General features: G+C 41.1%; 1 protein-coding gene across 2 annotated transcripts in view; it reads left to right on the top strand.

Moving 5' to 3' along the window:
• efemp1 (EGF containing fibulin extracellular matrix protein 1) overlaps positions 1 to 26,910 on the top strand; it is a 47,468-nt gene continuing 20,558 nt past the window's right edge. The window contains exons 1-8 of one of the 2 annotated variants that reach the window (XM_057849116.1): positions 1 to 169; positions 380 to 465; positions 4,655 to 4,700; positions 4,874 to 5,143; positions 18,238 to 18,360; positions 23,268 to 23,387; positions 24,654 to 24,773; positions 24,853 to 24,972. In XM_057849116.1, coding sequence (XP_057705099.1) covers positions 394 to 465; positions 4,655 to 4,700; positions 4,874 to 5,143; positions 18,238 to 18,360; positions 23,268 to 23,387; positions 24,654 to 24,773; positions 24,853 to 24,972 — 871 coding nt within the window. In that variant the 5' untranslated portion in view covers positions 1 to 169; positions 380 to 393. The remainder of the gene's footprint in view (positions 170 to 379; positions 466 to 4,654; positions 4,701 to 4,873; positions 5,144 to 18,237; positions 18,361 to 23,267; positions 23,388 to 24,653; positions 24,774 to 24,852; positions 24,973 to 26,910) is intronic. The other variant, XM_057849117.1, reaches the window with a different exon arrangement.

Below are 26,910 nucleotides of genomic sequence, written 5' to 3'. Positions count from 1 at the left end.
CTTCTTGGGCCGGTGTGCGAGAGAGATCCAACCTGGCCGCCCCCTGCATGTCATGATCAGCCTCCCCTCCCCTCTTCTCGTGTTCTCTCGCCATCAACGTTCAAATCCACTTCTCACCTCCACCGTCTTAAGCTTTGGAGCCTTTTTCGCGAATTCCGGTCCTCCTCAGGTAAACAAACGAACCTTTTCTTGTATTTTGACGCAACCGTTTGATTGTTGGTGTTGGCATTCATTCCCTGAGGAGAAGCTTCCGTCTAGGTTCCAGCATCAACATGACATGACAGGGGATGTCGGGACTCGTTGAAGACGTACAGTACGTCATCACAAGTGCAATTAAAACTTGACTGTTCTCTCTCTCTTTTTCTGTGTTATTTCTCAGGCTCGCTCGTCAACATGTGGATATGCGTTGGGCTCCTTGCTGCTCTTTTCGCCTTCGTCCTCCCTCAGGAGCCTGTCTCTTACTCGGTAAGAAAAGAAGGGGGGGGGGGAAGTTTTACCAATGTGACATGCATAAATGACTTCTGAACCAATGATTGAAAATAAGAAATGTCATCACTAGTGTTACACCTATAGAGTACTCTTTGGCTCCCTAAACAAATTCCGATATACGGCTGGGTTGTCTGGTACGGTCCGAGCTGCTGCTGTAGTGCAGGCCTACCGATTTTTGAAAAATGTACAATAGTACCTCTACTTTCTAGTGTCTCTACATACGGGATTTTCAGGTTACGACACGCTCAACTGGGAAAATATTGCCTCTTGTTAGGAAAGAAATTTCAGGATACGAAAGGCAAAAGTACAATATGGGCTTCTACTCGCAGCTCCCAGACTTTACTGAACTTAACATAGTTATACAGTGTATCACAAAAGTGAGTACACTCACCTCTTGGATTTCTGCAGATATTTAACCCCTTCTTGCCAAATGTATCACATTTGATACACTTAGAATTTCATGATTTTGAGACTAATTCAGAATTTTAAAATATCTTTCCTCAAAAAACAAACAAACAAAAAAAGGTAATGGATGCAAGTCAACTCATGCATCTGCAGGTTCCATGAGAAAAAAAACGGGATTTAGCAAGGGTTATAGATATTAGAGCACTTATTACACATATTATTTGTTTTTCTTTTTTACAAATTTGAAGAAAGGTTTCATTAAGACTAAAGATACACGATAATATCGGCTACCGATAATTATCGGCCGATAATGCCAATTATGACGTCACACAGATAATACAGATAATAAAAAAATCAACCGATAATGCAATCCGATAATTATATACTTGATTTAGCCTCCAAATGTGCGCAACCAAGCAGTTTTCTCCACTTCTTCACTGCCGCCTGCTCAACCCCTCCCCTCTCTGAAGCCCCTGTGGGAGGAGGGGTTTAGGAGTACGGCGTCATAGAGGAGGCGGTGTTACACATCAGTGTTGATACTGTTGAGGCGCTCTCACTAGCGTGCGTTGCTTTTCCCGTGTGTGAAATGAAATAAACGATGCTCTCGCCATCTACAAAACAGTTCCTCAAGGCCTAAAGAAAGCGTCCTCATTGAACACCACTAGCACTAACCCAGCAGCCATTTAAAACTGCATCACAATGATTTTTGGAACGAATATGAGGCTGCTGCTAGCACGAATGCTAAAGCTATTGTTAACAAATAAACTATAAAGGAAGCTACGGGGCTTGTGACGATACAGAGACGCTGCGGTCCTCCCGGAGTCGGGGTGTTTGGGAATGCAGCCCAAAGCGAGTGGTAAACTCCCATCTATGGCTAAACACCTCACGAGATCGATAGTTGACAAGTAGCTGTCTTCCGACGGAGCCCGCCGGTCCGGCAGGCCGCCGCCACCGCCTCGCCCTAGGCGGGTAGAGGATGAGAGCAGAGCCATGCACCGAATGCGCCGCAGCGAGCCGGCCGGGGCGGGCGGATATCCGGTACGAATTTAGCTGCCGCCGCCACTCCGGTTCAAGACAGAGGCCTGGCGCGGGTGCTAATTTGGCAGCCGGGCGGACTGAAGGGCACAGGCGGGAGGAAATTCCCGAAATGACCCGATAGCCAAATCCCTGGATGAAAAAATAATGCCGTTTATACGACCACGATTCTTCGTGAAAGACATGCCGATCACATCAGTTTTACCACGGACATTTACACAGGTGATGTCAACAAACCATGTTTATCATGACGGCACAGTGGTTAGTTGATAATTGTAACATGCACCAAACGACACAAAGTCATCCAGTCAGTAATGCATTCAGTACGCTTTAAATTTATGACGTCTTAATCAGATCATTCTTCTTAAATCTAGTTAAATAATTTTCCCCATCTTGTTTGAGTGTTGAAGACTAGTTGAATGCGCCAGATTATTCCACTTACTTGAACTAAATATTGCAATTTGTTCTTATCAAGCCCAAACATCTAAAAAAATAAGGTCATTTTCACCTAAATCAAGAAAAAATTGCTTTCAAATAATGTTTTGAATCCTTACATATTCTTGAATAAAGAACATTTATGACAAGTTTTTTTTTTTTTTTTTTAGGATTATGTATAATAATTTATTGCTTAAAATAAGGCTGTTAATCTTATTTTCAGCTGGCCATTTTTCTTCAAGAAATCTGAGTGAAATATACTTGAAGTGCTGGCAGTTAATTTAACTTATTTCCAATAGATTTACACTGAAAACAAGGGACTTTAACTAGTCTTAAGGAGCTGTGTTTTTGCTGTGTAGTAATGTTATACTTTAGGAATGGCATACTTTTAAAGCCATTTTTGTGCAACTTATGTATTTACTCTGTAAGCAATTGTTGCCAAAAGTTTACCATTACACAATGTCAGACAATCTGTCTTTATTTAGATGTTGGAATTTACTACTACCACTACTTGTTCACATTTGATGTTGAAAAAAAAAAGAGCAATATTATTTTTGCACAGCAATATTTTCTCTTGTGTATACTTTAAAATTTTACATAAATCTTTAATAAAATTATCGGCTTGACATTATCGGTTGGAACGAGGAGGAAATTATCGGTTATCGGTATCGGCTGAAAAATGCATTATCGTGCATCACTAATTAAGACCTTTTTTTTTCAAACTTTTGTGATTCTCTGAAAATTGCTTCATATTGCAGGCATTAAAGGGTTAAGTATATCTTTTCATGGGACAACACTGACAAAATGACACTTCTACACAATGAAAAGTAGTCTGTGTGCAGCTTGTATAATAGAGTGTGCATGGCTGTCACCCCAGGAGGAAGCCTCTTCTGAAGATTGTATGCAAGAAAGCCCGCAAACAGTTTGCTGAAGACATGTCAACAAAGCACATGGATTAATGGAACCATGTCCTATGGTCTGATGAGACGGGCGGGCTTTCTTCTGTACCGTCTGGAGGCTTCCTCCTGGGGTGACAGCCATGCACACCAATTTGATGTCGAGTGCGGCGTATGGTCTGAGCACTAACAGGCTGACTCCCCAACTTTTCAATCTCTGCAGCAATGCTGAAAGCACTCCTATAACAAGTCACATGACATTTTGGTGGGAAAATGACAAGCAGTACTCAATTTGGACATTTTGGGAAGTACGTAGTTTCTAAGGGTTGCACTCACTTTTGTTGCCAGGCGTTTAAATATTAACGGCTATATTTTGAGTTATTTTGAGGGGAAAATAAATTAACTCTATACACTTAAACAATAAGCATTTAACTTTTGACTGGCAATGGTTATTAATCTGTAACAGAATAATAAAAAAGTAAAAAGGACAGGTGCTTCAGCACCACCTCAGAGCCGTGTGTGCAGATCCCCACTATAGTACAGTACAGTGATCCCTCGCTACTTCGCGCTTCAAACTTCGCACCCTCAGTCCATCGCAGATTTCTTTTCAATAAAATTTAAAAATAAATAAATAAATAAATAAATACAGATGAGCTGTACTGAGCTGATCGCGTGGTCTCACCCTCCCTCCCTCCCTCCCTGTTCTTTGTTGGTCAGGCAGTGCACTGGAGTTGCTTAATAAAGTTAACGATGATTGACAGACATTTGGGTTTGATCTTGCCAGAGACAGGAACTTCAAAGCACCGCATGCATCAATCATCGTTTAAGTTTTTAAACAGTTGCTGTAGCAACTCATTGTGTGTAAGTGAGCAGCTTGATCGGATTTGAGTGGAATCACTCAATGAAGCATTTAATAAAGCCAAACATTGTTCCACTTTATTCTTATTTTAAAATAATTTGTTGGACAGTAACATTTTCAAAATTTATCATAATTATTACATTTCAAGTGCTTGAAAATATTCATTAAAATAAATACACTGTACATACATGATTTTAAATTTTTTTTATTATACTTTGGGAAAAAAGTAAAAAACATGGCGCTTGCCTGTATTTTCAGCTGCTGGAACACATTCCTCATCTCTTTACCTAAAAAAATGGGGGGGAGGGGCGCCACTTCACGGTTTTTCACTTATCGCGGAGGGTTCTAGCCCCCATTATCCGCAAAAAACAAGATATCATTGGATATTAAAATTCCCTATTTAATCTGTTGCACAAAAAAGTACACAATATGCACCTTTGTTTAAAAAATAAATGTCATCAAATGAAAGAAGATTATAAATATAGATGAGCCTCCTGATTGGTCAATTGAAGTGATTCTTGATTATGCTTGACAGTGCACTGAAGGCTACACATATGATAGCGTCAGAGAGCAGTGCAAAGGTAAGAATTTTGGACAAATAACTTGAATCATCTTTTATGCCTAGATGTCATCATTCTGTCATAATTCAATCGCTATCATTGAGAAAGGGCTAAGCCACACCTCCAGAGTAGAATCTGAATTCTTCACTCGAGATCACATTTTGATGCACATTTTTTGTGGGGCGGGACCGCAGATATTGATGAGTGCGAAGTGCTGGACGACGCCTGCAAAGGGGGTATGAAGTGCATCAACCACTTCGGCGGCTACCTCTGCCTCCCCAAGAGCGCCCTCATCGTCATCACCAAGGAGGGCGAGGAGACCCCCGACCCCCCCGCGCTGCCCGTTGTGCCACCGCAGCAGCCTCCGAGGATTTTTGACCAGGTCACCCGGGTGTCCCACGCTGGCCGCTCCGCCGTCCGCTGCTCGACCGGATTTGCGCCGGACGAGCACAACGTCTGTAGAGGTGAGAAATGGGCTGCATCCGCTCGTAACTCCCTGCATGATCGCACTCGACGGCAATAGATGTTCAGTCCGTTTTGACCGAACGATCCGCGCCTGCCCCTCCCCTTCCTCCCGGTCTAAATGGATCGGATGTCTTGCAGGTCGGCAGAAGCCAGTGAGTTGATTTACGAAATAACATTCAAGCTGTCAGAACATTAGGAAGGTTGCTGATGTTTTTGAATGCTGTAGTTCCTGTGTGCTCTGTGTAAAACTAGCTCACTTTTTTGTTCATCTCTCACCGTCAATGACACAGTACAGCAGAGTGAGCAGACCTCCTTCCGCCAAAGCAAACCAAACATATCGGGCAAGTTTGATAATAGGGGTGTGACAAAATATCGAAATGGTGATATATCATGATACTTTGCATCCCAAAAAGGTTTTCGATACGCTCTTTCCAAGAATCGACATATCATTTTAAAAAGATGTCAATATTTTTGGGTTTTTTTTTTGTTTTGTTTAAAAAAATAAAAAATAAAAAAAAAAGGAATGAACAAGTTGCTTCCAAAATATTCCACCATAATAGTGGCTCAGTTAACTCTATAGCTGCCATTGACGGTGCTCGACCCCCAATCCATTAAGACTGGGAAAGGCGAAAGAACGTTTGTCATTCGAAACCAGCGCATTCACAGTAAATCTTTCCAATTTTCCGAGGGATTTACAGGTCACTTTATGTTCATTTTAGGGGATTTACAGGTCACTTCCTGTTGTTGTTGAGTCACTGCCTATTCATTCCTGGGTCACTTCCTGTTCTGTAACCCAAAATTAACAGGAAGTGACCCATAAAGTGCCCCCAAATCAACAGGACGTGACTGAAAATCAACAGGCCTGACCTCAAATAGCCCAGCATGACTTCATTGCCTGGAATTGGCTGCCACTGACGGCCATAGAAGTGAGAGGGGCCTGCTTGAAGTGGGTGGGGTTAATTCGCTGCCACCCTCACACTTGAAATGGATTGGACGTCTGCTAGTGATAAACTCATTCCGATTCACAGCAGAAACTTGTTTTTCTGTTTATTAGTTGTTTTGTAGAATATCATATAATGATTTCCTGACAAGTGTATAGATAATCGTTGTATCGCCATATCGTGAGATTATCGTTATCGTGAGCTTAGTATCGCAAATCGTATTGTATCATGAGGTACCAAGACGTTAAAGTAATACAAACAGTCAAGCAGTAAATACAAGAAACGATACTATTCCCTGATTGATTATATTAAGTGTGTTGGAATAATGCAAACGGTTAGACGGTGCCTACGAGAAAAGGTACTATCTCCTTCAAACCCCTTTATTGATTCTCCGGTTATCTTGATCACAAACATATGGAAGCGAATGCCTAACTGTCACCTACTGCATGGTGGAGGCAAAAAGCAACATTGTACATCATTACATAAACATTTTTCAAGCTTCCCATTTTTTTTTGTGCCCATTCAACTTGGCACAATTCATTTGCTCAAGTTAACGGTGTTAGCATGATTTGTTACGAACGCTCAAAATAACAAGTTTTTTTAAAAATCTCAGTTATCCCAATGTATGTAGGAATGAAAATTGTCTCGGAAACTGGATTTAAAGTTCCTGACAAAAGTCATGTCCCTTATCCATTTTGTATAAACAATTGCTAATAACCTGACTTTTAATTATTCAATTGGTTTCAGAAATGGCTCATATAAAAAAGCTAAGACCCTCCCAAATGATGTTGAATGTACAAAAATATATTTGTTTCACTGAAAAAAGATTTAATGAAGACATAAAGGTCAAATTTTGGCAAGACAATAGTTTTGTCGCCTACAGAAAGTAGTGTGAAAATTGAACAAAAAATGTACTTCAAATACAAAAATATAACATAAGCGAATTAAGTAGAGGTACTGTGAGATCCAAATGTAATATTTTGTATGACTTCCATGGGCTTGACTGACTGCATCCATGCAGTTTGGCAAGGATTCATACAATTTATTGAGGAAGTCATCAGAAACATCAAAGAAAGCAGTCTTGCATGCCTCCCAGAGTTCATCAACATTCTTGGATTTCGTCTTCCATGCTTCCTCTTTCATCCTACCTCAGACATGCTCAATGATGTTCATGTCTGGTGACTGGGCTGGCCAGTCCTGGAGGATCTTGATCTTCTTTGCCTTGAGGAACTTTGGGATAGAGATTGAAGTACGCGATGGAGCACCAGCCTGCTGCCGAATTTTTCCCTTTTTATGGTTAGGAATGTAAGAGGCAGTTAGGATTTCAGACTATATTTGTTGCCTTCCACCCTGCAGGTCTCTCACACCCCCCCATACTGGATGTAACCCCAGACGATGATTTTGCCACCACCAAACTTCACTGTTCTTTGAGTAAATATCAGATCCATGCAGCCTCCAGTAGGTCTCCTGCAATATTTGCGGCGACTGTGGTGTAATTCACTGGAAGATTCATCTGAAAAATCCACCTTTTGCCACTTTTTCAGCATCCATCCTTTTGACAGGCTGTGGGCCTTGGCAAATGCCACACGTTTTTTTAATTGTCTGCACCCTGAGAGATCTGCAGGGTGGAAGGCAACATAAATAGTCTGAAATATCAACAAATCTTAGCTGCCTCTTACATTCCTAACCATAAAAATGGACAAATTCTGCAGCAGGATGGGTGCTCCATCGCATACTTCAATCTCTACCTCAAAGAAGATCGAGATCCTCCAGGACTGGCTAGCCCAGTCACCAGACATGATCAGGATGAAAGAGGAAGCATGGAAGACGAAACCCAAGAATGTGGATGAACTCTGTGAGGCATGCAAGACTGCTTTCTTTGATGTTCCTGATGACTTCATCAGTAAATTGTATAAATCCTTGCTGAACCGCATGGATGCAGTCCTTCAAGCCCATACAAGTCATATAAAATATTAAATTTGGATCTCACAGCACCACTACTTAATTTGCTTATGTTATGTAATGTATTTTTGTATTTGAAGTACATTTTTTGTTCAATTTTTACACTACTTTCTGTGGGCCAAAATTTGACCTTTATGTCTTCATTAAATGATAAATCTTTTCTCAGTGAAACAAAATATATTTTTGTACATTCAATATCATTTGGGAGGGTCTTAGCTTTCATAAGAGCCATTTCTGAAACCAATTGAATAATTAAAAGTCAGGTTATTAGCAATTATTTGTACAAAATGGATACGCACAAGACTTTTGTCAGGGACTGTATATCACTATTCGCCGCCGAGGCTTTTCTGAATTGGTTTAAATGTCATCCCTGGAGTTAGCCCACTCTAGTTCTAAAAACAACAAAAAAGTCAATCAATCAAGTCTTTCTTTCTTGTGTTTGTATGTATTTATGGCAACACGTGTTTGGCGGGCGGTCAAACCGCAGCAGGCATGTGGCGAGCGGCTGCGGCTGCTGCGCTTCAGGCACTTGCAAAAGCCAAAAAGAAACATTTGATTTTTACACCTTCCGCAAACCATCCGTGTCAATATGTTCCTCTTGTCCGAGTTTTTTTTTTTTGGGGGGGGGGGTGGGGGGGTCGTAAGCTTTTACAGGGGTGTAAAACATAGCTGTGCTGGGTCAGAAAATAACAGCGAACATGAAAACTTGCAATGATGTCACGCTCTTGTTTTCCGGTGACTCCGTGTCGCGCGCGTAGCTAATGGAGACGGAGATCGGCCAAATGTCGAGTGGAGAAAAAAAACACATTTTCCGCGAGTCAGGCTGCCAAGGGAGTGTTTGGAGCTGAAAAATGATGAGAAGGCAAAAAAAAAAAAAAAAAAAAAAAAAAAAGAAAATAAAGAGCACGGCCGGGAAGCGCTAATAACAGTCACGTTGCTATACTTAGCTCCGTTTTTCAGGTCCATTTTAAACGTGAAATTCGTGTCATATGCCATGTATTGGTTGCCATTGACAATGATAGACATTCAATCCATTTGAAGTGGGAGGCTTGGAAAGGAACTAACGAATGTCTAACAATGTCAGTGGTGGCCATTGAATTTAAAAATCCCAATTTGATCTTCCTCTGGCCACCAATGAGTTGATTACTAGTAGACGCTCAATCCATTTGAAGTGGCAGGCGCTGCCCTCCTGCTATAAAGGCATTGGACGTTTATCGTCGTCAATGGCGGACAATGGGTTAGGAGGTTCATTAACTCATTCACTCCGAGCCATTATCACCGATGCAACCACCTTTGCTCCCGGCAGTTTTACTGGATTTTGACTGATTTTGCAAGGCCCATAGAAAATTCTTTTCTATTGCTATATAAACATGGGACCCACCAAAAGAAAGATTAGACTCTCTTCTTTCAGCAGGAAAAGTTAGTTCATATCTTTTTCCATTCTTTAAGCAATTTTCCAATTTCTGATGAAAAAACAGAGAAATTGAGCTTTTTGTGAAAGCATACATTTCAAACATAACTTTGACTTTAACACAGCTATTTTTTGCTTCAGTTACATCCCAAACATCTGAATAATGTTTTCCTTTTACAAAATAACATAAACAACAATACAAATAGAGCTTTTGATAGCAATGTAACAATTTATTTACACATAACTAACTGAGACATGACGCTGTTATGGCCGCGACAGCAGGGTAAACTTTTCCCTCATCACCGCCTGTCTCACAAAGATGGATTTTTTGAGTCTTTCTTTTGTGGTGACCACTGCGTCGTGGCAGAGTTCGCCTGGGGAACTTGTGTTCCTGGGGGGGAACTGGTATGGCTGTGCACGTTTCCGTGCGGGAGACTGCAGGGTGAGGGGGACGCGAGGGGCAGAGCACGGCGACGCGGGCTCTCCTCAGCGAGCAGCACGGACTCAACGGCATCGTCCGCTGCACTGGTGATCCCGGTCGTTCTGCTCGGTCGTCCAGCGCCTGGCATCCCGTGCGTCCTCCCGGTTGTTCTGCTCGGTCGTCCGCCGTCTGGCATCTTGGACGTCCATTCGGTCGTCTTCCGCTGGCGCCCCGGCTGTGCAGCCCGGCCGTTATTTCCGTTGAATCGGGTTGCGGGTCTTACCAAATGCACTACTGCCCTTCACAGGCCAGTTTTATTGCTTTAAAATGGCTTTTCAGCTTTGTGCTTTAGAGTTGAATCAGAACCCAGAGATGTCTCTTGTGAAAAAAAAGTAAAAGACGTATTTCTTTGGGACACTGAAACAATTAAAACAAGAGCGTATTTTTACGTTTTTGGGAGCAAATGAGTTAAGGAAGATTTGGAGCATTTTTCATCCTTCTGCTGTGAATTGAAATACATTTGTTACTAGTAGACGTCTAATCCATGCACCCGACAGATATTTTTTGACAAGTGGCAACTTTTGACCTTGAAATTGAACTTGGTTTTGTTGTTGTAGTGAGTCAAATTGCATTTTCAACAGCCACTCACGCTATAAAACTCAAGTGCAAGTGTGACAGCTTAATGATACTGGCGTTTCCATGACCTGGCCCTCCCTTCCCACCCACCAAGCCAGCCAGCCAGCCACAAGCGGCTGGCTCCCATTTTTATTTACTCTTATTTCCAGCGATGGTGAGCTCATCCTCTCTATTCAATCAATCTCGTCCAAACGTCTTGTAATTACTCATTACAATACCCTTTATTTTGATGCTTTGTTTATGGCCAAGTATTGTTGCATGTCAGCTGATTGGCTCATGCATAAATAATTCGTTATATTATGCTAGGCTGAACGTTTTAGCTTTCAATGCACACTGGAAGGAAAAACGTTGGACTTTAAACCAGTGTTGTTTTTAGCAGCCATTTTAATTTTTGTCTTAGTCTTTTGGACGAAAATACTTATTAGTTTTAGTCATATTTTAGTCATTTCAAAATGTGTTCGTCTTCGTTTTAGTCAACAAAAACTCAGCCGAATTTAAATAAATAAATAAAAGGTTTTGACAATTTCGAATGAACACGACAGACAAGTCTACAGACGAGTCTACAAGGACATCAACATTTTCCTGATGATAGTACACACTCAGCAGGAAAAGAGCCAATTTTTTGCAATTAATGAAACTCACCTGGACGCCACGAACTGTATGTAAGAGGTTTTTAAAGAGTTTAAGAAGACACAGAGTTAACGCAATAAATGCTAATGGTAACGCGAACGCTATGCTAACGACCTCTAAAGGCTCAAACAACATGTCATATCTAGCCAAGATAAGAAAGCAAAACTCACCAAGCTGCACCAGACACATATGTTTCACAAAAGGAGCCTGGAATGGGTAGAGTCTTACTCACCAGCCAATGAGTAAGCGTGTGTGTGTGGGACGGGTAAGTCGGGGGAAGGCGGCATGTTACATGAGTGACACAACCAAAAACTGCTAAATACGTACTAACCACACATACAATAAGAAAAACTCACATATTGTGAATTTACGACGGAAACTTTGGCGAATTTTCATCTCGTTCTCATGTTGTCAGACGACAACTGGCATCCATCTCATTATGTTTTCGTCTCCCAAGACACGTTTTCAGCGTGTCATCGTGACGTCATCGTCATGAAAAAAATTGTTCGCTGACAAAATATTTTCGTTCGTTGATGAAAGCAACACTTTTTTGTACTATATCATTGTTCTCCAAAGTAAAAAGCAGATCTTTGCAATTTTGTCATATCGATTCATTGCAAAAATGTTTTCATGGGAACTGCCCCCCTTTTTAAACTTAATAATACAACAAAATGAAAAATAATTGAAAAATGATTTTTACTGATGATTTTTAATTTTTACATTCATTCCTATTTCTATTCCTATTTATTAAGCGATTAAATACTATTTTCCCCATTCTTTAAATATTATTATTCATAAGCTAATGTTTTTGATTACATTATAATATTTGCTGGTGTTCTTTTTTTTTTATTTAAAATATGCATATGTTAAAAAAAAAAAAGAAGCAAGATTGCAGATTTTTTCCCTATTATTTGAAATTAATTAAACAAGAAATAAATAGGCAAGGCACATTTATTTGTATGGCACAATGTAATTCAAAATGCATTACATCACATGAAAATCAGCAAGACACAATAAGTACAAATAGAAACACAAATGCCGCATAAAATCAATGTGAATGCCATTAACAGCGCTAGACGTCCAATTCATTTTGACTTGAATGAACATTCCCATTCAAAATGGATTGGACGTCTAGCACCGTCCGTGGTGGCGAATGAGTTAAACCAGGTAAATCTTATAAAAGCTTGATCAAGGCATGAACGAAACTCGTAAGTCGAGGCACTTTTGTATTTTTCACCCTGAAATCAGACACCTGTGCGATGATGTGGCGTGCAGGGGCAAGAACAGACTTGCCTTTCCTGTCTGCTTTTCCTGAGGTCACAACCACCACGTTAGCACCCGCGAGCTAATGTCGGAAATGTATTTTTCCTAGCATTGCTGCAAACCCTTGGTGGTTGACTGGGTGAACCTGTCCGCTTTTTTTTTTTTTCCGTAAGCGTGCGATGCACTCAGGAGGAATATCTCAGGAATGTTAGCGCTGCCTGTTTTTTTTCGTTTGCTTCCATCTTTTGTGATGGTAAAAATGACTCACCACCTTGAAGAGATAAGCATCACATCGATCTGAGGGAAACAGGAATGCAGGTGGTAGAATGAGCAGGGGAGAGAAGAAGGCCTCGTTTCCTTTGCTATTTCAGTCGTGTTAAATTAGACCCGGAGTCACAAAAATATATGGTCGCCACCGGCCAAATGGATTAGACGTCCGTCGCAGTCAATGTCGTAACCATTTCTTTAAATTTGTCTTTTCATTCATCCATCATGGTGGGGATGCTTTGGTAACGTTCACGGTTGCGCCAGAAACATGGATTTCTGGATGAAAAATTCATTTTCAATGGCAAAACATCTATGTGAAAATGCTAATGCTACAGTTTTTGTCCAATTCGCTTAATTGACACATCGACAAATTCACTAAATTAAGGAGTACTAAAACGTCTCCATCAGTGCTTATTCATATGTTTTGACAAAAAAAAAGAAAAAAAGCTTGCACGAATTGCCCCAAAATGAACATGAAGTGACCTAAAATGTACAGAAAGTAAGGGTGCTTTCACACTAGCTCTGTTTGGTCCGCTTTTAACAGACCAGAGTTCTTTTTCTCAGATAGTCCGCTTGGTTTTGTAAATATGAAAGAATATCTGAAAGAAAACGAATATAAAATCTGAACTTTGGACCAAAGTTTTGACCAAACAAACGAACTCTGGTCCGCTCAAATATCATGGGTCTCGGTCCTCTTTAAGCGCACCTGGCTTTGTATATGCAAGCCCACCAGGGTGCGCTTATGCTACATTACGTGCAGCGTCATACCACGCCCCTTCCCCACCGCTTGCTCAGTGGAGGTATTTCCTCCTCTAAATTTGTCCATCGTCCAATCAATGAGTGCGCCTTTCGTCTATGTGATGCTACTTGGAAAGCTCTGTTGGCGCAGTGTGAATACTGAACCTTTTCAACAAGTCATTTGCAAGTATTGTTGCGAAGTAGCTCTCCAACCGGACCCTTGTCCTCTTGGTCTATAATGTGAAAGTAGGCATGTGCCGGTATGTGACTCTGTCGGTATGATAACCTTAAGCCAAAATATCACGGTTTTACAGTATCACGGTATTGAAATTACAGCTCTAAAATGTGTTACTTTGAAATACAGTATCTGGGTTTAAAAAAAAAAAAAAATTCTCGATTGAACAGAATTTTTCAATACATATTAGCAAATTGGAACATAAGTAGGCCTATAATGATATGTTATAAAATAAAAATAAAGATACAAAAAATAACAAATGTTCTAAATAAAATTAAACTAAATGCAGTCCTTTAGGTGATTCTAAACCCACAGCCACAGCTCAACATTATTACCATTATAACAAAAATAACCAAATTATTTTCCATAAAAAGCATGTATGACATTATTACCATTATAACAAAAATAACCGGATTATTTTCCATAAAAAGCATGACTCGTATCATATTTATATTATACACACATTCTCTTTCTCAACACAGACGGTTGCCAGAGAGAAAAAAACCCACCACATTTTACCACCGCTAGACACACTAAACACACTGGAGTTTACTCTTGCAGATTGTACGGAAATGTTCATGACAGTGTTTACTAACCTTTAATTCTGTATATAAATGCAAAATCATATTGAAAGTATTGCCTCCCCGGCAGCCACCCCCCGCAAGCATGTTTTACATGTTAGTTGGCCCCCCTCCTCTAAGCCGTGGCTGTCCGTAACTTTTCTGTAGCTGAATTATTCCCATACCAGCGATTTTGTTTACCTTTATGGCAGAAAAAGTTCAGCAGTTTCACTTCCTCCAGCCATTGTGTTGCACAGTTGACTCACTGACACTGAGCAACAACCGATGGGGGAGGGTTGAGCCTTGCAGCTGCAAACGAGGGATTTCTCCCTGCATTTTCGGGACATAAAAAAATAGCTAATACTGTAGGGACGGTATGACGGAAATTTTTTTGCGGTTTTGAAACCGTGACATTTTCATACCACGGTATACCTTGAAGCTGGTAATCGGCACATGTCCATGTGAAAGTGCCCTAAGTCGCCCAAAAAAATCAGAAAGTGACTGCTAATCAACAGAAAGTGAGCAAGACCGCCCACAAAAATGTCATTATTTTTTACATTAAAAAAACCTGCCCAAAATCAACAGGAGGTGATTGAAAACCAACAGAAAGTGACCCGAAATGAACAGGCTAACTTGACTCTCATAATATTGCAGCAATTCTACTCTTCTTATTTGAATTTATGGGAAAAGGGGAATGTTGCTGGCACAAGTTTCTGACCTTTTGAGAGAACGGAGTGTAGATCACAAATCAAATTTGGAGCGTGACTCCAACTCCTTTCTTGACAGCATAACACGGGAGATATTTCACACTCTAATGGCAATATGAGTTATGGATTTTGATTTTCTTATCTTTCTTTGAAAGGGAAGCACTCACTCCCATTTTTTCCCGTGTCCGCTCATGAGAATAATGCGCAAAAAATAAGCAATCTACTCTCCAATTCACTTGCTGCCATTCACAGCGCTTGACGTCCAAACCATTTAAAGTGAACTTTCCAGTTCATCTCATAAACGAAGGGAGTTCTAAAAATCACATCGCTTCAAATAAACCCCTCCGCACCCCCCAAAACATAACGTTCTCCGCCCTTTTGTTTTTCTCCCTCCTCAATTTTTCCACTCTTACTCGAACGGCACTAACAAGAGATCTGAATCACGTCAACGGCGATGACCTCACGCATCATCGGCGGTTTTACGTGTCAACTAAATGGACTTAGTTGCGGTGGGAGAGGGCTTTACGGGACCCTCCGAGTGTGGGCTAAACTCACACGCACGAGTCTTGGCAGCCAATCAAAGGCTGAGCGACAAAGTAGCAGTTAGTAAGTGAGATGTTGCCGGGCTGCACATGTGCTTTTATTTAGAACTCAACACGAGTAATCACCGTGCACTTTGACACTCTACTGTACGCCAAGTGTAGCTTGAGTTCATCTCCATGTCATATTGTGAAACAACTCCCATTCAGGTTAAATCAATGGGATTTTGTGTTTGGGTTCCCGTTTCCAGGTCCTCGTTCTTTTCATAATCATGTTTCGGTGCCAGTTCCTCCAATGAGTTTATCACTAGAAAGCGAATGATTCGTTGATTCGCCGGCACCGCTTTCCAGTTATAGACTTCAGTATCAATTGACAGGACCGATCCGCGGCCAATCCGCAGGGGGCCTTTTTTTAAAAAACTTAAAATTCAATAATTTTCCAAACCAAAGCCGCTAGCGACCTAAAACCAAAACAGACACCTCCCTTAGGCATATATGAGTCTTCATGAGCAGCGGCTTTAAGAAATTCAAAGTCGTTCCCTAATAAAATCCCAATTCATTATTTTTTATAAAAATGTAACAAAATTTGAAATTGCTATAAAATTCTCAAATTTTACGCTAGATGCCCAAAAATCACCAAATGTATAGATAATCACCTATATTTTCAGGATCGATAGCAATATTTAACATACCATATATGTTTTTGCCCCCCCCCCCCCAAAAAAAAAGCAACTTTTTTTTTTTTATTTAGTGCAAGTTTTCAACAGCTAATAAATCCCTCAATTTTCACATTAGAAACTTAATAATTGAGGAAAGCATGCAGAATCATCCGAATTTTACTCAACAAAAGCAAAATTAGCATTTTTTTTTTAATATACAATCACAACTTATTTCGGTTGAATTTCGCTGTTGTGTAGAGATACAAAATCCAATATGGCGGCTGTCACAAAACAAAGATCTTTTTTGGTAAAAAATTCTTACAAATAAATGCTTTAATAGCGGAATTTCTATAGATATGAACGTAAAGCAGTCTAGATTCTTGGTTAAAAGCAAAAAAACGGCCAGTTACTGTTCATTTTACGTAATTATTTCAAGCCAAAGTTACGGTATTGTTTACTCCAACATTGCTGCTGTCACGAAACAAAGAGCTTTTTAAGTTTCTTGGTTAAAAGCAAAAAACAGGCAGTTATCATTCATTTTACGTAAATATTTCAAGCCAAAGTTACGGTACTTTTTAATCCAACATGGCGGCCATCACGAAACAAAGAGCTTTTCAAGTTGAAAATTCTTGCAAATAAATGCTTAAATCGCAGAATTTCTACAGGTATGAACGTAAAACAGTCTATAGATTCTTGGTTAAAAGCAAAAAACGGGCAGTTATGATTCATTTTACGTAAATCTGTCAGCTAAAGTTCGGCTGACTTTTTCCATTCATTTCAATGTATTCACAACATTAAGTGCATGCATGGTGTGAAAATCTTAATAATTACCTTGAATCCTCAACCAAATCACTCTTGAGATACTCCTGCCTGTTTGTATGCAGTAAAACCTTCGTCCTATTTCCACCTAAATTCGGCATTAGAACGCAGCGTGTGTTTGAGTTTAGTGAAATCCACCTCAACGCTCTATGGGTTGGCCCCCTACGGGAAGGGGTGGCGCAAAGTCTGTGGGAGTCTTGTCAACTGATGGTTTAGTCTATGTCCCAGTTCAAATGGATTGGACATCTAATGCCGTCAGTGGCACTGAAATGTAATCATTGATGGTAGCTTTGCATCTTATGCAAAAGCTACTATCTGTAATATTCCTTGTTTTTAATGGCCTTTCTTACACCCAAAAGCCCGCCGAAAATGTTCTGCCAAAACCTTTTCCCTTCATTTCAAATGTCCAAAATTTCCCATATCCCTATTTGCACAAGCACTTCAATGGCACAAAATCTTCCATTCTCTCCTTTTGATTTCTAAGCCAGACCTTCAAAACTCATTGACACACCCAAAAACATATCTCTATTGGCAATCTATTGTGATTTATGACCCCAAACTTCCAATTAGAGCCCATTGATATTCGACTGGGACCCTCGACGCCGTTGACAACTGCTCACTTCTGCGCCATTGATGGCCAAGTGACCCCAAATCAACAAGAAGTGACCCCGAAATGGCTTCAAATCAACAGGAAGTGACCCTATATTCCAACCGTGACAGCAACGCTGACATTGCCATTTCTCCAGAAATAGCAATTTTTCGTTTCAAATTACTTTAAAAGATCTCTCATCTCAGAACGCATCAGCACATGTTCACCTTTTTTTCCACTCACTGCAAACATCTATTTTTTTAATATTCATTTTTAAGGGAGCCAAGTCACAAAAATAACGACTCCCTCTTCCCCCGTTGTGCGCGCGCGTGTGCTGTTGAACATCGCTCACTTGACATACTGCGAAACGGATGCCCAATAACTGTCTGCATGGAGGGGACCACCCAGGAGGACTGCTTGCTGGTGGGCCTGTTAGGATGAGCGTGCTTGGATGCTCTTTGTGTGCGAGAACTTGAGGGGGGACCAGAAACATACTTTCAAAAGAAGACTTCGAAAAAAAAACGGCACATTTGAGAAAAACAAGATACCAATGTGTGTGTTTTCCCCGTTTTGAGTTGATGAAGCGTACGCGGCGTGACCGTGACAGTGACCCCTGATACACACGGCCTTTTTATGGTGCAAAAATCAGCTTTCTGTGCCATATGTTTGAGTCCGTGCGCATGCGTGTGTGTGTGTGTGTGTGTGTGCGTGCGCAGACGTAGACGAGTGCACGTTGGGGCAAAACGCTTGCGGGCCCGAACAGACCTGCTTCAACAGCCGGGGCTCGTACAGCTGCCACTGTCCGGCCGGATATCAGAGGAGCAGAGACCAATGTGTAGGTCAGTCTTTTTGATACTGTACTCATACTCTGCCTTGGTAAATACTGTACCATGTACTGTATTTCCGCAAATACGGGGCCTTGATTTTATGTTTGGGAAGTGAAAACGGACCTGAACCGGGAGTGCCAAAATTCAAAATCACTTGCAATGGGTGTCTAATCCATTTGAAGTACATGGAAAGGACCCTCCCACTTCGAATAGATTGGACGTCTCCTGGTGATATACTGTACTCATTTCAATTCAGAGCAGGCAGGAGGATGATTGGACATCAATCAACATGAATAAATAAATTGTTTCATATTTTATTTTGACATCTTCCATAGACTTTATTATCAGTTAACGAGACTATAGACGGCTTCCCATAGGGGGCCGGGCCAGGCGGCGCGTCGTGGCAGTTTCACTGCGTTAAACTCAAACACGCTGCGTTCTAACTCCGGATTTAGGTGGAAACAGGACGAATGTTTCAGCGCAAACAAGCAGGCAGGAGTGTCTCAAGAGTTATTTGGTCGAGGATTCAAGGTAATTATTATATAAAATAGCATGCGTGCACTTTGAAACGTTGAAAAAAATGAAGTGAAAAAATAGCGGAACTTTAGCTTGAAATATTCACATAAGATGAATGATAACTGCCCGTTTTTTGCTTTTAACCAAGAATCTTGACGGTTTCATGTTCATATCTATAGAAATTCCGGCATTTACGCATTTATTTACAAGAATTTTAAACCTAAAAAGCTCATTGTTTTGTGATGGCCGCCATGTTGGATTTTGAATCCATACACAGCAGTGTAACTTTACATTCAAATAATCAGTTAGCTGCCTGTTTTGTGGCAAAAAACTAGTAATTTAGACATTTCTACATCCATACAAAAAAAAATCGTCTTACATTGGGGCAAATAAGTATTTAGTCAACCACCAATTGTGAAAGGCCTGTAATTGTCAACATGGGTAAACCTCAACTATGCGAGACAGAATGTGGAAAAAAAAAAACAGAAAATCACATTGTTTGATTTTTAAAGAATTTATTTCCAAATTAGAATGGAAAATAAGTATTTGGTCACTTACAAACAAGCAAGATTTCAAAGAGGTATAACTTCTTCTAACGAGGTATAAAGAGGCTCCACTCGTTACCTGTATTAATGGCACCTGTTTTAACTCATTATCGGTATAAAAGACACCTGTCCACAATCTCAGTCAGTCAAACTCCAAACTCCACGATGGCCAAGACCAAAGAGCTGTCGAAGAACACTAGAGACAAAATTGTAGACCTGCACCAGGCTGGGAAGACTGAATCTGCAATAGGTAAAACGCTTGGTGTAAAGAAATCAACTGTGGGAGCAATTATTCGAAAATGGAAGACATACAAGACCACTGATAATCTCCCTCGATCTGGGGCTCCATGCAAGATCTCACCCCGTGGCGTCAAAATGATAACAAGAACGGTGAGCAAAATTCCCAGAACCACACGGGGGGACCTAGTGAATGACCTACAGAGAGCTGGGACCACAGTAACAAAGGCTACTATCAGTAACACAATGCGCCGCCAGTGACTCAAATCCTGCACTGCCAGACGTGTCCCCCTGCTGAAGAAAGTACACATCCAGGCCCGTCTGCGGTTCGCTAGAGAGCTTTCGGATGATTCAGAAGAGGACTGGGAGAATGTGTTATGGTCAGATGAAACCAAAATAGAACTTTTTGGTAGAAACACAGGTTATCGTGTTTGTAGGAGAAAGAATACTGGATTGCATTCGAAGAACACCATACCCACTGTGAAGCATGGGGGTGGAAACATCATGCTTTGGGGCTGTTTTTCTGCAAAGGGACCAGGACAACTGATCTGTGTAAAGGAAAGAATGAATGGGGCCATGTATCGAGAGATTTTGAGTGAAAATCTCCTTCCATCAGCAAGGGCATTGAAGATGAGACGTGGCTGGGTCTTTCAGCATGACAATGATCCCAAACACACAGCCAGGGCAACAAAGGAGTGGCTTCGTAAGAAGCATTTCAAGGTCCTGGAGTGGCCTAGCCAGTCTCCAGATCTCAACCCCATAGAAAATCTGTGTAGGGAGTTCAAAGTCCATGTTGCCCAACGACAGCCCCAAAACATCACTGCTCTAGAGGAGATCTGCATGGAGGAATGGGCCAAAATACCAGCAACAGTGTGTGAAAAGCTTGTGAAGAGTTACAGAAAACGTTTGGCCTCCGTTATTGCCAACAAAGGGTACATAACAAAGTATTGAGATCAACTTTTGGTATTGACCAAATACTTATTTTCCACCATGATTTGCAAATAAATTCTTTAAAAATCAAACAATGTGATTTTCTGGGGTTTTTTTTCCACATTCTGTCTCTCATGGTTGAGGTTTACCCATGTTGACAATTACAGGCCTCTCTAATATTTTCAAGTGGGAGAAGTTGCACAATTAGTGGTTGACTAAATACTTATTTGCCCCACTGTATATGTGTTTTATTATATGTAACATTTCAATCTAAAAACGATGAGGGCCAGGTAGCTGGCAAGACGTGCTGAGGCAATAGTGACATCAGAATTCGATCTAAATAAGTTTAGATAAGATTGTATATATAAAAAAAATCTAAATTTGCTTTTGTTGAATAACATTAAGTTGATTCTGCATGCTTTCTTTAAGTTGATTCTGCATGCTTTCTTTAAGTATTAGGTTTCTGATGTGAAATTTGAGTGATTTATTTGCTGTTGAAAACTTACTGTACACTAAACGAAAACATAAACTTATATGATATGTTAAACATTGCCATCGATCCTGAAAATACAGGTGATTATTTCTGCATTTGGCGATTTTTGTGCATCTCGCATAAAATCTGAGAATTTTATAGCCATTTTAAGTTTTGTTATAAGAAAAAAAATTAATCGGGATTTTATTAGAGAACAACTTTGAATTTTTTGATCCCGCTGCTCATGGAGACTCATACGCTGCTCTCCATAATTATTGGCACCCCTGAAAAAGAAAGGCCATGGGAGGACCTTGAGTTTGTGTCTGGTGAACCATTTCTGTGTAGATTTGGCCATATGTTTAGGGTCATTGTCTTGTTGAAAGACCCAGTGACGACCCATCTTCAGCTTTCGGGCAGAGGGCAACAGATTTTGATTTAAAATGTCCTGTTATTTTAAAGCGTTCATGATGCCATGCACCCTAACAAGGTTCCCAGGGCCTTTGGAAGCAAAACAGCCCCACAGCATCACTGACCCACCCCCATACTTCACAGTGGGTATGAGGTGCTTTTCAGCATGCACATCTTTCGTGGCACGACAGACCCACTTAGAGTGTTTGCTGCCAAAAAGCTCAATCTTGGTCTCATCTGACCAAAGCACACGGTCCCAGGCTGTATTTTTTTGTGAGACCAAGATTGAGCTTTTTGGCAACAAACACTCTAAGTGGGTCTGGCGTGCCACGAAAGATGCGCATGCTGAAAAGCACCTCATACCCACTGTGAAGTATGGGGGTGGGTCAGTGATGCTGTGGGGCTGTTTCGCTTCCAAAGGCCCTGGGAACCTTGTTAGGGTGCATGGCATCATGAATGCTTTGAAATACCAGGACATTTTAAATCAAAATCTGTTGTCCTCTGCCCGAAAGCTGAAGATGGGTCGTCACTGGGTCTTTCAACAAGACAATGACCCTAAACATATGGCCAAATCTACACAGAAATGGTTCACCAGACACAAAATCAAGCTCCTCCCATGGCCATCTCAGTCCCCAGACCTTGTTTTGTTGGCAAAAGGGAGTTGTACAAAGTATTAATACCAGGGGTGCTAATAATTGTGACACACATTATTTGATGTCAAATATTTTTTTCTTTATGTGGGATTTTTTTCCCCACTGAATGAATGCACTTGTTTTGAAGGTTGGATTTTTCTCTTTTTTCCATTTAGGTCCCATATTATTTGAATTTAAAAAAAATATTAGAAGCTAAAAAACACATCTTTTTCAGGGGTGCCAATAATTATGGAGGCACTGTATATGCCTAAGGGATGTGCCTGTTTTGGTTTTAGGTCGCTAGCGGCTTTGGTTTTGAAAATATTTGAAGTTTTTGAAAATGGGCCCTATCCGGAGCGGCCCCATTTCCCGTCAACTGATAATGAAGTCAATGCGTCTTCATTATGATTTTTATTCATTTTTATCAGTATTAATGAATTTTTCTTTCAAATGTCATTCATTTCAATTTTCATATTGATTTGAATATTTTAATCGATTTCAACATTTATTTTCATTTAGATTTCTTTCAATGTTTATTTTAGTTTGTTTTTTTTAAAGACTTCAATTTCTATTTGTTTAATTAAACATTTAATGACTTTAAATCTTGATTGAATTAGTTGTTATCTGTTTCGTTTATTAGTTTATGTTTATTGATTTGATTTTCTGTTCTTATTCATTTAAGTGTTTATATCTATTTGTAATGCTTTAATTTTCTCTTCATTTCCATTTCTGCTCATGTATTCGAACGTGTATTTGTATATATATCTATTTAATTTCAACTTGAGTGATGTTGTTCTTGTAGGCCCAAAACTAAATATAGTTTTTGAAAAATTCATGTAAATATTTCCAGATGTCGTTAAATAGTACTTTTTCACCACCATTGACGATGATCGACGTCCAATTATCCTTTTGCTTGACTTTAAGGTGCTTATCACTAGTAGATGTCCTCCCACTTCAAATGCAATGGACACCTATCGCCGTCATTGGCAGCCGGCATAGGAGTTAAAAAGGAATCCATGAAACTGTATTTTTCCTGCACCACTACGTAGAGAAAGCCAAACTTTGTGTGGTGCCAATCGGTACTCTTTGAGGAAATACAGCTACTGTACAAAAGGAATGGAAGGCAGATAGTATCGAGCCTCAAAGGATCCATTTGTGTGTGTGTGTGTGTGTTTGTAGACATTGACGAGTGTGCGTTGTCCCGCTACTGCATGCACTCGTGTGTCAACGCTCAGGGCTCGTACTACTGCCAGTGCAATGCGGGTCACCGCTTGGCCTCCAACAACCACAGCTGTGTCGGTAAGTCGAGGAGGAGTGGACTTCATCAGAATGAGTGAGCGCGTCCAATCGGTTTTGACCCCGAGGGGCTGGCGGCAATCAAAATGGATTGGACGTCCGTCGCTGTAGACCAGGGGTGTCCAAACTTTTTGCAAAGGGGGCCAGATTTGGTGTGGTAAAATGTGGGGGGCCGAACTTGGCTGACGTCCTTTACGTAGAACAGGGGTAGCCAACGTCGGTCCTTGAGGGCCCCTATCCAGCTTGTTTTCCATGTCTCCCTCCTCCAACACACGTGACTCAAATAATAAGGATCGTTATCAGGCTCCTGCAGAGCTTACTGATGAGCTGATCATGTGATTCAGATGTTTTAAAGGAAGGAGACATGGAAAACAAGCTGGATAGGGGCCCTCGAGGACGGAGTTGGCTACCCCTGATGTAGAACAATATATCTGAGCAAATTTTAGCAAGCCATTATGTGTGTGACATTTGCTTTATTATTCTTTTTAATTGATAATTTCAACAATCTCGCAACTAGCCTTTGTGGCGTTCTCTTTCAACTCTCGGGCTCTTGCGAAATTCTGCTGCTGTGAAATTAAACTATCTTCAAGTTGCTTCAATTTCTCGCTGCGAATCTTCCCTGTAATCTTGTCGTACATGTCAGTGTGTCTTGTTTGGTAATATCGCCTCACATTGAACTCTTTAAAAAAAAAAAGCGACTTTCTGTTTGCAAATGAGGCAGACACAGTTGTTGCGTATTTTAGTGAAGAAATAGTCCAATTTCCACCTATCCTGAAGCGTCGGCCGTTGCAGTCAACTTCCTTTTTTTTGTTCATTGTTGCCATTTTAGAAAACTGGAAGTAAAGGGTCACACGGGCTAATGTTGCTTAGAGTGCTCCTGCCTTTTAGTGGGTAAATGAGGAGCAGCATTTAGTGTGTAAGCTACTTCATATGCTGGTAACAGGTACTGCTGACCGATTTATTAAGTCTGTGTGCGGGCCAGACGTTATTGGTTTTATGACAGAGGCTGGGGGCCGGAGGAAATTTGACCACGGGCCGCATTTGGCCCCCGGGCCGGACTTTGTACATGTCTGCTGTAGACGGTGTCGTTTTAATAGCCAAAGAGCAGTGACGGACCACCGCCCTGATGTAGTTCCGTCATATCGGTGTGCTGTATCGACCCTTTTTGTCAGGGACATTCCCCGCCAGCGAATGTCTTTCTTTGCCGTCGACATCTGGCACCGGCCAATGAGCTTAAAATGAACAGGTTTTGTGGCGTTACGTCTTCAGATATCAACGAATGTGAGACGCAGAGTCCTTGTCAGCATCACTGCTACAACCTGGTGGGCTCCTTCTTGTGCCGGTGCGAGCAGGGCCACGAGCTGGCCCCGGATTCGGTCTCCTGCCAAGGTACGTCAAAATCATCAACCGTACATACCGAGAGTCGATCGATGTAGAGTATGACACGGCTTTGCCGTTTGCGGAGCAGATATTGACGAATGCAGCTTCTCCAGCTACATGTGTCAGTACCAGTGCGTCAACAGCCCGGGGAGTTACTCCTGCGAGTGCCCCGAGGGATACCAGCTGCAAGGCAACCGCTTGTGTCAAGGTACAGTATCCTTCTCCTGGGGGATCCTCTGATGGTGACTGGACACTACGCGATTGGCCGGGGAGCCGAAATGCGCTCCTTTTAAAGTGCCATCTTAAAAATGTCCAGTGTTGTCACAGACTACTCGAAAAAGCAATTTCATTTCTGGTTACGCCTCAAAAAAGTAATCAAGTTACTTTACAGATTACTTTATTATCTAAGTAACCATGTTACTTTAAAAGTAATTTATCGTTTACTTTTTACCAATTTTTGTCCCTTTGCTGCCTCAACATAAGAATGACAACAGAAAAATGTCATCGCATGTAATTGACTTTCCGATAAATGAATTTGAAGGGGAAGATCAGAATTTTTCACACAAGGCTTAATGGGGGTTTAATTAATTGATGCAGTTGATTTCAACCAACATTGACTCGCGGTGGCTTAGTCACTCAGGAGCCCAGAAACTAACAAATAGCTGACAAACTGCTAGGAATTTATTGAAATCAACTCCACCGCTAACTCAAACGTTAAGCCTAATGTCAAAAATTCTGAACTCTGGGTTAGGGTTTAGGGGTTAACAGCATTTCAGTGCCAATGTAAAACAATGCCAATTGACTGCACAATAATCAACAAAAACAAATGAATTGCACAGTGCAATAAATACAAAGGTGGGGGCTGGCGTAGATGCACGCGCACAGCCCAGAAGTACGGGGTTCACACAAGAGGTCAATTTGGCCACAAAACGAGGTGGCAACTAGTCACTTTACACTCAGTCAGAAATACAACACATCCCAAAGATGTTAAACGAACATGTCACCTCATGGCATAAATTTGCAACACGAAGATGTAAACAATGCTCGCCGATGACTACCCGACATTGCAACGGCAAAGCTACAAAACGGCCACGCATCTAGTGGCTCAAACCTATTGCTGGAACCCCCAGAATGAAGGAAAAATACTCACGTTCATTCATGGACGCACACAGATCAACATTCCCTCACACATCTCAACAGGTGGCTGCACTTGGCTCGAAAATGCACCCGCACTGACACATGCCTTTCTCAGTCCCAAAATACTTAGCGTGTGTTGACTCGAGACCAAAACAGGAAGTGCAAATTGACTGCACAATGAACAACAACACACAAATGAACTGTACAGTAAACAGTGCAATAAACACAAAGGTGGGGGTAAAACGTGGCGGCAACAAAGCACAACACACTTAATTGGACTTACAGCACATCCCAAAGATGCTAAACGAACACGGCACTTCACGGCATAAATGGGATACACGAATATGATGTAAACAATGCTTGTCAACTTGGAGCGATGACTACCCGCCGCATGTAGCGGCTCAAACCTATCGCTGGAACCCTCCAGAATGAAGGAAAAAATACTCACGTTCATTCATGGACGCACACAGATCAACATTCCCCCACACATCTCAACAGGTGGCAATGTGCACCCGCGTTCGTCACGCCTTTCTCAGTCCCAAATCACTTAGCGCGTGTGACTCGGGGCCAAAACAGGAAGTAACTATGAGCAGTTACCATGGAAACGAACGAACGAACATTTTCTATTCAAAATGCACTTCGTACATGACTACAATATCCTTCATTCTAGAGACATTATAAGGATAACAAAATAGCAACGCATAGACAATAAGGTTACAAACTTTAATCAGATTAATGTTTTGGAAAAATGAACGCGTTAGATTGCTCGTTACTGAAAGACAGTAATCAGATTACAATAACACCGACAACACTGAAAATGTCATGCATTAGTCGCCATTTTCGTCATCGTTTGGCCAGGCCTGTGACTTGGGAAAGTTCTTGTTTAGCTCGCAATTTTACAACCCTCCTACTATGATGATTGTAGTGACCACTACCTCCTCGTATCATAATTCACCCGCGGAACTAATGTGGGGGTGTTGTGTTCCGGAGGGGAACTCTGCGATTTCCG

Source organism: Corythoichthys intestinalis, chromosome 10 (genome assembly GCF_030265065.1).
Source record: "Corythoichthys intestinalis isolate RoL2023-P3 chromosome 10, ASM3026506v1, whole genome shotgun sequence".
NCBI classification, from domain to species: domain Eukaryota; kingdom Metazoa; phylum Chordata; class Actinopteri; order Syngnathiformes; family Syngnathidae; genus Corythoichthys; species Corythoichthys intestinalis.
Note: the sequence above shows the minus strand (reverse complement) of the source record. Positions and strands in the feature narration are given on the sequence as shown.